Below are 12,063 nucleotides of genomic sequence, written 5' to 3'. Positions count from 1 at the left end.
TGGAGCTTGAACTCAGAAATCACAAGATCATGATCTAAGCCCAAGTGAGATGCTCAACCGACTGAGCTACCCAGGCTCCCCAAGGAATTTACTCTTTTTAAAGTGATTTTTATGTATTCACAAAGTTGTGCAACCATCACCACTGTCTAATTCCAAAACATTTTCATCACTTCAAAAAGAATGCCTGTGACCGTTAGCAGTCACTCATTTTCTTCACCCAACAGTCCCTGGAAACCACTAATCTACTTTCTATGTGCATTATTTATCTTGAAAAAGCTTTTTTAAATCCTTACTTTACTGGCTTAAGAACACAAGATTTACTCTTAACAGATTTTTAAGTGTAGGATATATTATTAGCTATAGGAATAATGTTATACAGAGGATCCATAGAATTTACTGATCTTATATTAATGAAGCTTTCAACCCATTGATTGTGAACTCGCCATTTCATCTCTTCTGCCTTGGTGACTACTGTTTTCTGCTTTAAGAGTTTGACTCTTTTAGATACCTCTTATGGTTGGAGTCACACGGTATTTTAACTTCTGTGGCTGGCTTATTTCATTTAGCATGATGTCCTCAAGGTTCATTCATGTTATCATATATCACAAGATTTATTTTTTATTTTTTTACATCATTTATTTTTGAGAGAGAGAGAGAGAGAGAGTGAGAGAGTGTGTGTGTGCGTGCGCGCACCATCAGGGGAGGGGTAAACAGAGAAGGAAACAGAGGATCTGAAGTGGAATAGAGGATCCTGATGTGGGGCTCTAACTCAGGAACAGCAAGATCATGACCTGAGCTGAAGTCAGATGCTTAACTGACTGAGCCACCCAGGTGCTCTATGAGATTTATTATTTAAAAGGCTGAATATTATTCCATTATATGTGTATATCGCATTTTCTTTATTGACTCACCCATCACTAGGGGACATTCAGGTTGTCATACCATCTTGGCTATTTTGAATAGTGCTGAAATGAACGTGGGATTACTGATATCTCTTTGAGATCCTGATTTCAATTCTTTTAGATAAATACCCAGAAGTGCCATTGCTGGATGATATGGTAGTTATATTTTTGATTTTTTGAAGAACTTCTATATTGTTTCCATTGTGGCTGTACCATTTTGTATTATGATCAACAGTGTACAAGGGTTCCAGTTTTCCATCACCAACACTTGATGTCTTTGTTTTTTGTTTTTTTTTTTGGTAATAGTCATTCTGACAGGTGTGAAGTGATACTTCTTTATTGTTTTGATGTGAGTATCCCCAATGATGAGTGACATTGAATGTTTTTTCATATGCCTGTCAGCCATTTGTATGTCTTCTTTGGAGAAGTGTGTATTTAAATCCTTAGCCTATTTGAAAAGATTTTTTTTAATGTTTATTTATTTTTGAGAGAGGGAAAGATGGAGGGAGGGGGGGAGGAGGGAGAACGTGAGCCAGGGGAGGGGCAGAGAGAGAGGGAGACACAGAATCCAAAGCAAGCTCCAGGCTCTGAGCTGTCAGCACAGAGCCCGATGCAGGGCTCAAACCCACGAACTGCAAGATCATGACCTGAGCCGATGTCACATACTTAACTGACTGAGCTACCAAGGCGTGCTCCAGTCCTTAGCCCATTTTAAAATACAATTTTGTTTGTCTTTTTATTATTGAGTTAATAAGCATTCTTTATCAATTTGATATACAAATCTTTTCTGGGATATATAATATGGAAATATTTTTTCCTATTTTGGGGTTGTCTTTCACTTTCTTGATGGTGTCCTTTCAAGCACAGAATTTTTAAATTTTGATGAAATACAATTTATCTTCTTTTTCTTTGTCACTTTTGCTTTTGGTATTTATCTAAGAAAGCTTTGTGTAATCCAAGGTGATAAAGATATATTGCTATCTTTTCCTCTAAAGCTTTATAGTTTTAGCTCTTATATTTAGGTTGATAATCCTTTTGCATTTAATTTGCTTATAAGTTGTGAGGAAAGGAGTCCATCATGGTTTTTTTTTTTTTTGCTTTTTTTTTTTTTTTTGCATAGGTGAATATCTTGTCATCCCAGGACTATTCATTGGAAAGGCTATTCTTCTTCCATAGAGTTGAGCTGGAGCCCCTGTCAAAAATGATTTGACTATAAATATGAAGTCTTGTTTCTGGACCCTCAGTTCTATTCCACTGATCTCTGTATCTGTTCATGTGCCAGTACCATACTGTCTTGATTACTGCAGCTTTATAAGATTGAAAATGGCAAGTGTGAATCCTCCAACTTTGTTTTTCATTAAGATTGTTTTTGCTTTTTGAGGTCCTTTGCAATTCATATGAATTTAGGATCACCTTGTCAGTTTCTTTTCTTTTTTTTTAAAGTTTGTTTGTTTGCTTGTTTGTTTGTTTATTTATTTAGAGAAACAGCATGAGCAAGTGGGGAGGGGCAGAGAGAGAAAGGGAGAGATTCCCCAGCAGGCTCTGTGCTACTCTGTGCTCTGTTTGTGAGATCATGACCTGAGCTGAAATCAGGAATCCATGCTTAACCGACTGAGCCCTCCAGGTGCCCCAGACCATGACAATTTCTGCAAAAAAATGTAGCTGACAATTGTCAATTTTTAGGTCAATTTGGGGAATATATTGACATTTAATAATTATAAGTCCTCTGATCCAAGAACATGGATGTCTTTTCATTTATTTAGATGTTCTTTAATTTCTTTTAACAATGTTTGCAGTTTTCAGTAAGCATATTAAGCTTTGCAGTTTTTTTGTTTATTTGTAAGAATTTTATTATTTGTTAATGCTGTGGTAAATTGTTTTATTTAATTTCATTTTCAAATTGTTCATTGCTGGTATATAGAAATATAATTGAGTGTATATTGACCTTGTGTCCTGCATCCTTGCTGATGTGCCTTTTATCAGTTTTAATAATTTTTTTGTGGATTCCTTAAGATTTTCTATATACAAAATCATGTCATCTGAAAATGTAGCTCTACTTCTTTCTTTTCAGGTTAGCTGTCTTTTGTTTGCTTTTCTTGCTTAATTAGAACCTCTAGTACAGTGTTGAATAGAAGCAGTGAGAATGAAGTTTTGTTTTATTCCTGATCTTAGGAGAAACCGTCCACTCTTTCATCATTAAGTGTGATGTTAGCTGTGGGTTTTTCATAGTCCCTTTATGAGGTTTATGAGGTTTAGGAGATTGAGTATTTTTATCATGAAAGGTGTTGGGTTTTGTCAGATGTTTTTCTTTTTCCTGTTTATTGAACTAATCATATGATTTTTGTTATATTTACATTTATGTGAGCACTTCCATTCTTAATGTTGGAAAAGTCTCATGTATTAAATAAATTAAAGATGAGTGATCGTCATCATTTGGATAGATGGTAGAAGCCTTGGGAGTAGGTGAGATTTCCCAGAGAATATATGGAAGAAGGTGGTCAAGTTGGAACTTTGAGGATTATAAGTATTCAGTCTACCATGTGCAATGCTAAATTTAATTCAATTTCAGTTAGTAAATTTAATGAAACTTCATCTTTCATCTAAGTTAGCAGGTTGTGGTTTTGCTTTACTAGATAATCCAGTAAAACCTGTATACAAAGTACAGTTGACCCTTGAACAACATAGGTTTGAACCGTATGACTCCACTATATATGCATTTTTTTCAGTAAATACAGTACAGTACTGTAAATGTATTTTCTCTTTCTTGTGACTTTCTTAATAACATTTTCTTTTCTCTAGCTTCCTGTATTGGAAAAATATAGTATGTAATACATATAACATACAAAATGGATGTGAGTGGACTGTTTGGTATTAGTAAGGCTTCCAGTCAATAGTAGGCTATTAGTGGCAGATGGATTTTCAGCTGCTCAGGGGTCAGTGCCCCAGACTCCCAAGTTGTTCAAGGGTCAACTGTATAAATATTTAAGTAAAGGAAGAGAATCTGCATGGTTTTGTTTTTTTTGTTTTTTTTGTTTTTTTTGTTTTTTTTGCAAGGAGCATCTATGTGGTAAATAAATAGAAGAATTTTAAACTTTATGGACACTAATTCCATAAACTTTAACACTTGAAGATGCTGGAATTTACCTCTTCTCTACTCGAAGAAATGTTTGTGTGAAACAAAAAAAAATCAATTTGTGGCAAATTTCTGTCATGAAATTATGATTTTTCTGTAAGGAACCTGAAACTTGTACAATAGTGAATGGCCAAAAATCCTCAGGCTCCATATTGAGAATTAGAACCAGACAGTGCTTTTACTTCTCATTTTTTCTTTGTCCTTTGAACTACTAGTGCTTATGAAGTAATGTCTCTTTTGATTTCAGAATCACTATTAGCAGTTATATTATAAAAAACTCTAATTTCAAGGTATTATATATAAGTTGATTACGGTCAAAATAGCTTGTTGCTGAGACTACCTGTTAGACTTTTACAAGCAATTTGTATATTTCAGCTTTGTGAGTAAAATTGACAATTAAAAGTGGTACATACTTAAGGTGTACGACTTGATGATATATGTATACATTGTGAGTCACCAAAATCAAGCTAATTAACATATATTGCTGCACATAGTTACCATTTTCTCTTTTTTTGTATAGTGATAACATGTAATTTCTTCTTAGCAAATTTCAAGTACACAGTATTGTTAACTATAGTCATTATCTAAGACCTTTTAACCCATAGATATACCCTAACCATATGTTGGCAGTTAAGATCCAAGTAATGTGAATTTCCTATTGTAAACTTAAATTAGTTGATAGTCTTGGAGACTGTTACTGAAATTCTCCAATTTAATCATAAGTAATTCAAATTATTTGGTTCAACTAATAAAAAATCTTGTTATATTGACCAGTTCATCAAATGATATGATTGGTGAAAGTCAATTTGTAAGTTGTTTGTTACCTGAAATTTTGTTTCCTCCTTGAACTTCATTATTGGAATTTATCTCAAATAATATGAATAATCTGAGAACAGTAAGTTATTTTATTTATGGCACAAAAAGAGTAGAATATTGACTGATAAATATGAACTAATTCTAAAGTTAATAGAGATAAGTGTGGGATACCCTACCATGATGCCCACAACTTATGTACTGTCTTAAAATGTGTTAAGGTGCTAACACATCTAATTAGAGGGTCAGAACACAAATCAGGGTTCTTAAAAGACAAACCAGTATACCTGTGTAATAAGAGGCATATTTAGTTAATATAAATTATATATCCTGTTTAACCTTAAACATACAGGGTATTTTAAAAAATAGACTCCCAGCAAAAAGATTGCTAACATAGCCATTTCTAAGACCAATGTTTCCATTTAGTCCTAATCTATAGTCTTTAAAAATCTGGAGAACTAATTTGGTTCTTTGCCATCATGAAGTAGACAAAAATGAGACTGTACTCACTAGAGAAAAAGGGATAAGATGGATGTTCAGGGACCATAGCTGGAATGAGATACTTTGTGTATTATAACCTATATGCAGCCATCAGATACTCTTTCAGTTCTAAAATGTAGTAATTGATGAGTTTTTTTTTTGTAATTTTTTTGAATGTTTATTTATTTTTGAGAGAGAGAGAGAGACAGAGCATGAACGGGGAAGGGCCAGAGAGAGGGAGACACAGAATCCGAAGCAGGCTCCAGGCTCCGAGCTGTCAGCAGAGAGCCCAACGCGGGGCTCGAACTCACAAACCGTGAGATCATGACCTGAGCCGAAGTCGGACGCTCAACCGACTGAGCCACCCAGGCGCCCCAATTGATGAGTTTTAAAGTTGTGCAAGTCTACAGAGACGCATATTCTAGTATATAGCTCATAAAATGAGAAAGAATAGTTACTTGTGTTAGGTGATACTGTTGGCAAACAAAATACGTAGCTCTTCTCATTATCACATATATACTTTTTGATGTGTAATAGCAGCTGGAAAGGATTTTATATTATGAAATTGATCCATTTATTTAACATTCTTCTTGATGTAGTAAAAAACTAACCATTTCTAGAAAGACTGTTGACTCATGTTCTTTAAATGTATGTACATATTTGGCCTTTTAATGTGAAAAATTGTTGGGTTTCTGTTTTATGACTACAGGAAGTGTATGTGCCTCATTTCTTACCCAAAGCTACCAACTGCCAGTCCTTGATACAATGTTTGTAAGAAAGAAGTATCGAGGCAAAGATTTTGGGCTTCAAATGCTGGAGGACTTTGTTGATTCCTTTACAGAAGATGCACTTGGCTTGCGGTATCCACTCTCCTCTCTAATGTACACAGGTAAATTAAGTTAAAAAATGTTAAACTTGTCTCAGTGTCACTTCTGAGTTGTTTCTGCAGAATATTGTAAATGTGCATATATGAGTAAGTATTAAATAAATTTGGATTCTTTGGCTCCGTAGGGCTTCATTTTACAAATATGTCCTTATTTCATGTAATGGGTTTTTGGAAGTGTGGGAGCTTTTTTAAAAAGTTGAAATATAATTCACATACCATAAAATTCATCCTCTTAAAATGTACAATTCAGTGGCTTTTATTATAGTCATAGCTGTACAACCATAACCACTATCTAATTCCAGAACATTCTCATTATTCCAAAAAAAACCCCTTGCACCAGTTAGTGGTCACTCTTCATTCCTCCATTCCTTCATCCCTAGCAACCACTAATCCATTTTCGTTCTCTATGGATTTACCTATTCTGGACATTTCATACAAATGTAATCATGGGATATGATTATATTACAAGCCCTTTGTGTCTGGCTTCTTTTATTGTGCTTAAAATTTTTTAAGGTTCATCCATGGCGTAGCATGAGTCAGTGGTTAATTTGTTTTTATGGATGAATAATAGTCCATTTTATGGATATGCCACATTTTGTTTATCCATCATCCGTTGATTGGCTTTTGGGTTGTTTCCACTTTTTCGTCGTTACGAATAATGCCTTGATTATGATAAATTGAATACCAAATGAATTATAGGTGCATGTCTATTTTTGCAAAAAGTCTTAGGGAGCTTTAGTTATCCTTCACTTTAGGCAGAAATTGCCCAATAATATTTTGTTGATGTCATTTGTATAATTTTGTGAATAAGACTCTTTGAAATGTGAAAATAAAGGAGTACATTGAAAATAGAAAATTTTAGACTAAGTGGCATCTCCATTTTCTATTTCTTGGTCTTCCTGTCTATCTTATAGCATGCTTATTAAATTTGAAGAACTTGGATTTCCATTTGGTTTTCTCTTTCAGTGTAATTAGTAGTTCCTTGATGATGCTCCATGTCCACTATTTTTGATGATCTTCACTTGTTTCCATGAATATTTTTAATGATATAGGAAATATTATAGTGTTTGACATTGTAAGCTTTAGAAAGATAATTTTCATTCTGCATATAGGTAATGAGTGCCAAGTATGGATGGGCAAGCTAGAGTAGATGATTAGCTAACTATGAGGAGCTGATTTACACAATACTATAGCATGTACCCATTCCTAAAGACATGGATTAAATAAAGTCTCCTGTATCTTTTATTCATTTGGAATTTATCCTGGGTACCGTGTGAGGTATAGATCCAACTTTATTTTACGTGACAGGTATGTGGTTGCTCTAGTCTCATTTATTGAATAATTTATTTTTTTTGCAGTGTTTGGCATTTATGTCTGTATCAGGTTAGCAGACAGTGGTCCATTGACCTGCTAATTGTCTTTAGAAATAAAAGTTTTATTGGAACACAGCCATGTTCCTTCATTTACATAATGTCTTGGGCTTCTTTTGCACTAAAACATCAGAATTGGTTAGTGCCCATATTGACAATATCACAGTGCCCATATTGCCTGTAAGCTTAAAATATTTATTACCTGTCCCTTTAACAAAAAGTTCACTAAGTTTTCATGTATAGCATACGTTAAATTTTTGTGTGTGTATATATTTGTGTAGATTTATTTGCTTATTCATTTCTGTTACCTTTTAAGTTCCATTACCTCACTGTTGTATTTATTTTAGCTTTTGAACATCTAAAAAGACTAGTCTCCCCCATTTAATATGTCTGACCTTGCTTATTTGTTTCCCTGTGTGGACTTGAGAGTCTATTTACTAGATGAAAAACAAAATTCTGTTGGGATGTTATTGGAATTACTTTTATATTTACAGATTAGCCCCTAAAGACTCCCCAAAAAACTGTTAGATTTGATAGGGGTGCCTGCCTGCTCAGTCAATGGAGCCTGCGACTTTTGATCTCAGGGGTTGTAAGTTTGGGCCTCATGATGGGTGTAGAGATTACTTAAAAGTAAAATCTTAAAAAAAAAAAAAACAAAAAAACAAAAAAAACACACCAAAACTATTAGAACTAATAAATGAATTCAGTAAAGTTGCAAGATACAAAATCAGTTTGCAGAAGTCTGTTGCAATTCTATACACTAATAAGGAAGCAGCAGAAAGAGAAATTAAGAAAATAATCCCATTTACAATGGCACCAAAAATAATAAAATACCTAGGAATAAACCTAACCAAAGAGGTGAAATATCTGCACTCTGAAAACTATAAAACACTGATAAAAGAAATTGAAGACAACACAAAGAAATGGAAAGACATTCCATGCTCATGGACAGGAAGAAGAAATATTGTTAAAATGTCCATACTACCTAAAGCAATCTACAGATTTAAATGCAATCCTTATCAAAATACCAATAGCATTTTTCACATGACTAAAACAGGCAATTGTAAAATTTGTCTGGAACCATGAAAGTCGTCCGATAGTCACAGCAACCTTAAAAAGGAAAAGTAAAGCTGGAGGTATCACAGTCCCAGATATCAAAATATACTATAAAGCTGTAGTAACCAATATAGTATGGTACTGGCACAAAAACAGACCTGTAGATCAAATAGAACAGAATGGAAAGCCCAGAAATAAACACATAATTATATGGTCAGTTTATCTTTGACAAAGGAGGCAAGAATGTGCAACGGGGAAAAAACTCTCTTCAACAAGTGGTGTTAGGAAAACTGGACAGCATCATGCAAAAGAATGGAACTGGACCCTTTATACACCATACTCCCAAAATGGATCAAGGACCTAATGTGAGAACTGAAACCATAAATATCCCAGAAAAGGACACAGGCAATAATTTCTCAGACATCAATCTTAGCAACGTCCTTCAAGATAGGTCTCCTGAGGTAGGGGAAACAAGCAAAAATAAACTTCTGGGGCTACATCAAAATGAAAAGTTGCTGCACAGCACAGCAAAGGAAATAACACAGGAGAATGAAAAGACAGCCTGCAGAATGGGAGAAGATATTTCCAAATGACATATTTGGTGAAGGGTTGTAGTATATAAAATATATAAAGAACAGATATAACTCAACACGGAAAAAACAAATGATCCAATTTACAGTGGGCAGAAGACATGAACCGACATTTCTCCAAAGAAGATGCCCAGATGGACAACAGACACATAAAAAGATGCTCAACATCAGTCATCATTAGGGAAATGCAAATCAAAACCACAATGAGGTACCACCTCATACCTGTCAGAGTGGCTAAAATCCAGAAACAACCGATTTTGGCAAGGATGTGAAGAAAGGGGAACTCTCTTGCACTGTTGGTGGGAATGCAAACTGATGCAAACTGTGGAAACAGAATGGAGTTATTCAAAAAATTAAAAATAGAACCACCTTATGATCTAGTAATCACACTACTGGGTATTTACCCAGAGGCTGTTAAAACACTAATTGGAAGCAATATATGCACCCCTGTGTTTATTGCAGCATTATTTACAATAGCCAAACTATGGATAAGCAGCCCAAGTGAATCTATACATTCAACTGTCGTACGCCTGAAACTGATTTAACACTGTATGTTCACTACCCTGGAATTAGAATTTTTAAAAATGTCAAAACAAAACAAAACCTTTACATGTTAGCTTATGGAGAATTGACTGTTGTTTTTCTTCTATCCAACATACTATTATTGTGTAATATGTACAACTGTAGGATTTTGTTCAAACCAGTTAGCATGTATATATTCTCCATACAGTTCTTAGAACTAACATAGGAAAAAAATGTATATGTTTAGGAATTTTATCTTTTTTGTTGCTATTATAGATGTTGTGTTTTCTTACATTATTTCTTCTCACTAGTCGTTATAAATATGAAGGATACTGATTTGTATTAATTTTGTACCCATCCACATCAGTAAATTCGTAATAACTCTAGAGTTAATTATCTTGAGTTTTCTAGAATCTGCCTCTTTGTTAGGGCCCAGGCTGAAAGCCTTGCCTGATCGCTGCCCAACAAAAATGTATCTTTCCTCCTCTAAGTCTTGTGATGCTTTACATGTAGTGTTCTTATTACTTCTTAAGTACCTTCTAAGTACCTTATCTTCTATTTCTTCTGAGTTTTTATTTTAACAACAATTTAGGTGCTGAGTTCATTGTGCATAAATTCCATGGATATGTCTTTTGTAACACCACTCGGTCTAGTTCTTTGCATGGAATGAATGTGCTGAATAAATGGCTGTGAAAAGATTCTGTGAGGCAAAGAAGGTTAAAATAGTTGGGAGACATTTAGCATTGGGGAATATCTGTGGAGAATTGTAGGGTCCATATTATAAAGCTTATGCTTTAAAAGAATGTTATTGCAAGGCTGAATGAATTAGTGCTGCATATAGAATGTCAGTTAGAGGAAGAAGTCTTCAAAACTTGTTAAGGAATAGCTAATGCTGCTTAGTTGATAGATGTTCTTTCTTGTGGGCACATACCTTCTGTATTATTTAGCTGAATGACATTAGTGTGAGAGTTCTCTTTCTGACTCTGGCCAGACAAATCTGAACTGGGACCTTCAAGTCTAGTCACCCTTTGTAAAGTACTCCTTTTGGACCTCATACTTACTGTGTAAGGCATTCTCTACTATTTTAGTCATTTAAATTCAGACAGATGATCACTGTGGCCTCTTGTGCTTGTTTTCTCTGGCTTCTTCCTTCTCATAGGTATAGAAGAAACTGAAACCAGAAAATGTGAGAAACATTTTCAAATATACAGGAAAAAAAAATGAGACAATAGTATCCTAGTGTCAATGTATCCATTATCCAGATTAACAGTTGTTAAGGTTTTGCCTTGTTGTTTTTATTAACTTGTAGGGAGAACTAAATAAAATCTTGTAGATACAGTTGCTGGTCTCTTTGGACCCCTCCGTAATCCCATTCCCCCTTCTTTTCTCCCCAGTGATAATAGTGTTCCTGAAGTTGGTGTATATCCTTCCTGTTCTAAGTTTCATACTTAGATCCGTGACCATAAACACCATAAGGCATCATTTAGTTTGCTCTTTTATTTTATTTATTTAAAAAATATATGCAGCTGAAATTTTTTTTTTAATGTGCTACTTATTTTTGAGGGAGAGAGAGCGCGTGAGAGCGAGCAAGATGGGAGGAGCAGCAGAGAGAGAGAGAGAGGAAGACTCAGAATCCTAATCAGGCTCCAGGCTCTGAGCTGTCAGCACAGAGCCTGACACGGGCTGAAACTCAAAAACCGTGAGATCATGACCTGAGCTGAAGTCAGACCCTTAACTGAATGAGCCACCCAGGTGCCCCTATTTATTTTTTTTATTTTTGAGAGACAGCGCGCTCAAGGGAGTGAGGGGTAGAGAGGGAGGGAAGGAGAGGGAATCCCACAAGGGGCAGAGAAGGGGGAGAGAGAGAGAGAAGCAGGGCTCATCCGAAGCAAGGCTTGAACTCATGAACTGTGGGATCATGACCTGAGCTGAATTTCAATACATAACCAACTGAGCCACCTAGGAGCCCCTTGCTTTTTTATTTAAAAAAATTTTAAGTTTTTTGGGGCTAAAATATATATAACATAATATTTGTCATTTGAACTATTTGTGTATATACAATTCAGTGGCATTAGTCACATTCACTCTCTCTCTGAATTTGCCTATTCTAGTTACTGCATAGAAGTGGAATCATATGGTATATGTTCTGTGTCTGTGTTATTTCCCTTAGCGTAGTGTTTAAGGGCCATCCTTGCAGCATATATCAAAATTTCATTCCTTTTATATGGCAGAGTATATTTTTATTGTGTCAATATGTCACATTTCATTTATTCATCCATTCGTCTTTTGATGACACTTGGATTGTTTTACC

At 34.9% G+C, this 12,063-nt stretch overlaps 1 protein-coding gene across 2 annotated transcripts in view; it reads left to right on the top strand.

Annotated features, from left to right (window-relative positions):
• The window catches only part of FAM169A (family with sequence similarity 169 member A), a 48,831-nt gene that overhangs the window by 16,502 nt on the left and 20,266 nt on the right, over positions 1 to 12,063 (top strand). For both annotated transcript variants that reach the window (XM_047068937.1, XM_047068868.1), the window contains one exon: positions 6,038 to 6,217. In XM_047068937.1, the coding sequence (XP_046924893.1) occupies positions 6,038 to 6,217 (180 nt within the window). The remainder of the gene's footprint in view (positions 1 to 6,037; positions 6,218 to 12,063) is intronic.

This window comes from Lynx rufus, unplaced genomic scaffold (assembly GCF_022079265.1).
Source record: "Lynx rufus isolate CCGP_SWC_20201006 ecotype Redwood Valley unplaced genomic scaffold, mLynRuf1.p SCAF_1, whole genome shotgun sequence".
In the NCBI taxonomy this organism is placed as follows: domain Eukaryota; kingdom Metazoa; phylum Chordata; class Mammalia; order Carnivora; family Felidae; genus Lynx; species Lynx rufus.
The sequence above is the reverse complement of the archived record's forward strand: the minus strand, read 5'-3'. Positions and strand labels throughout refer to the sequence as shown.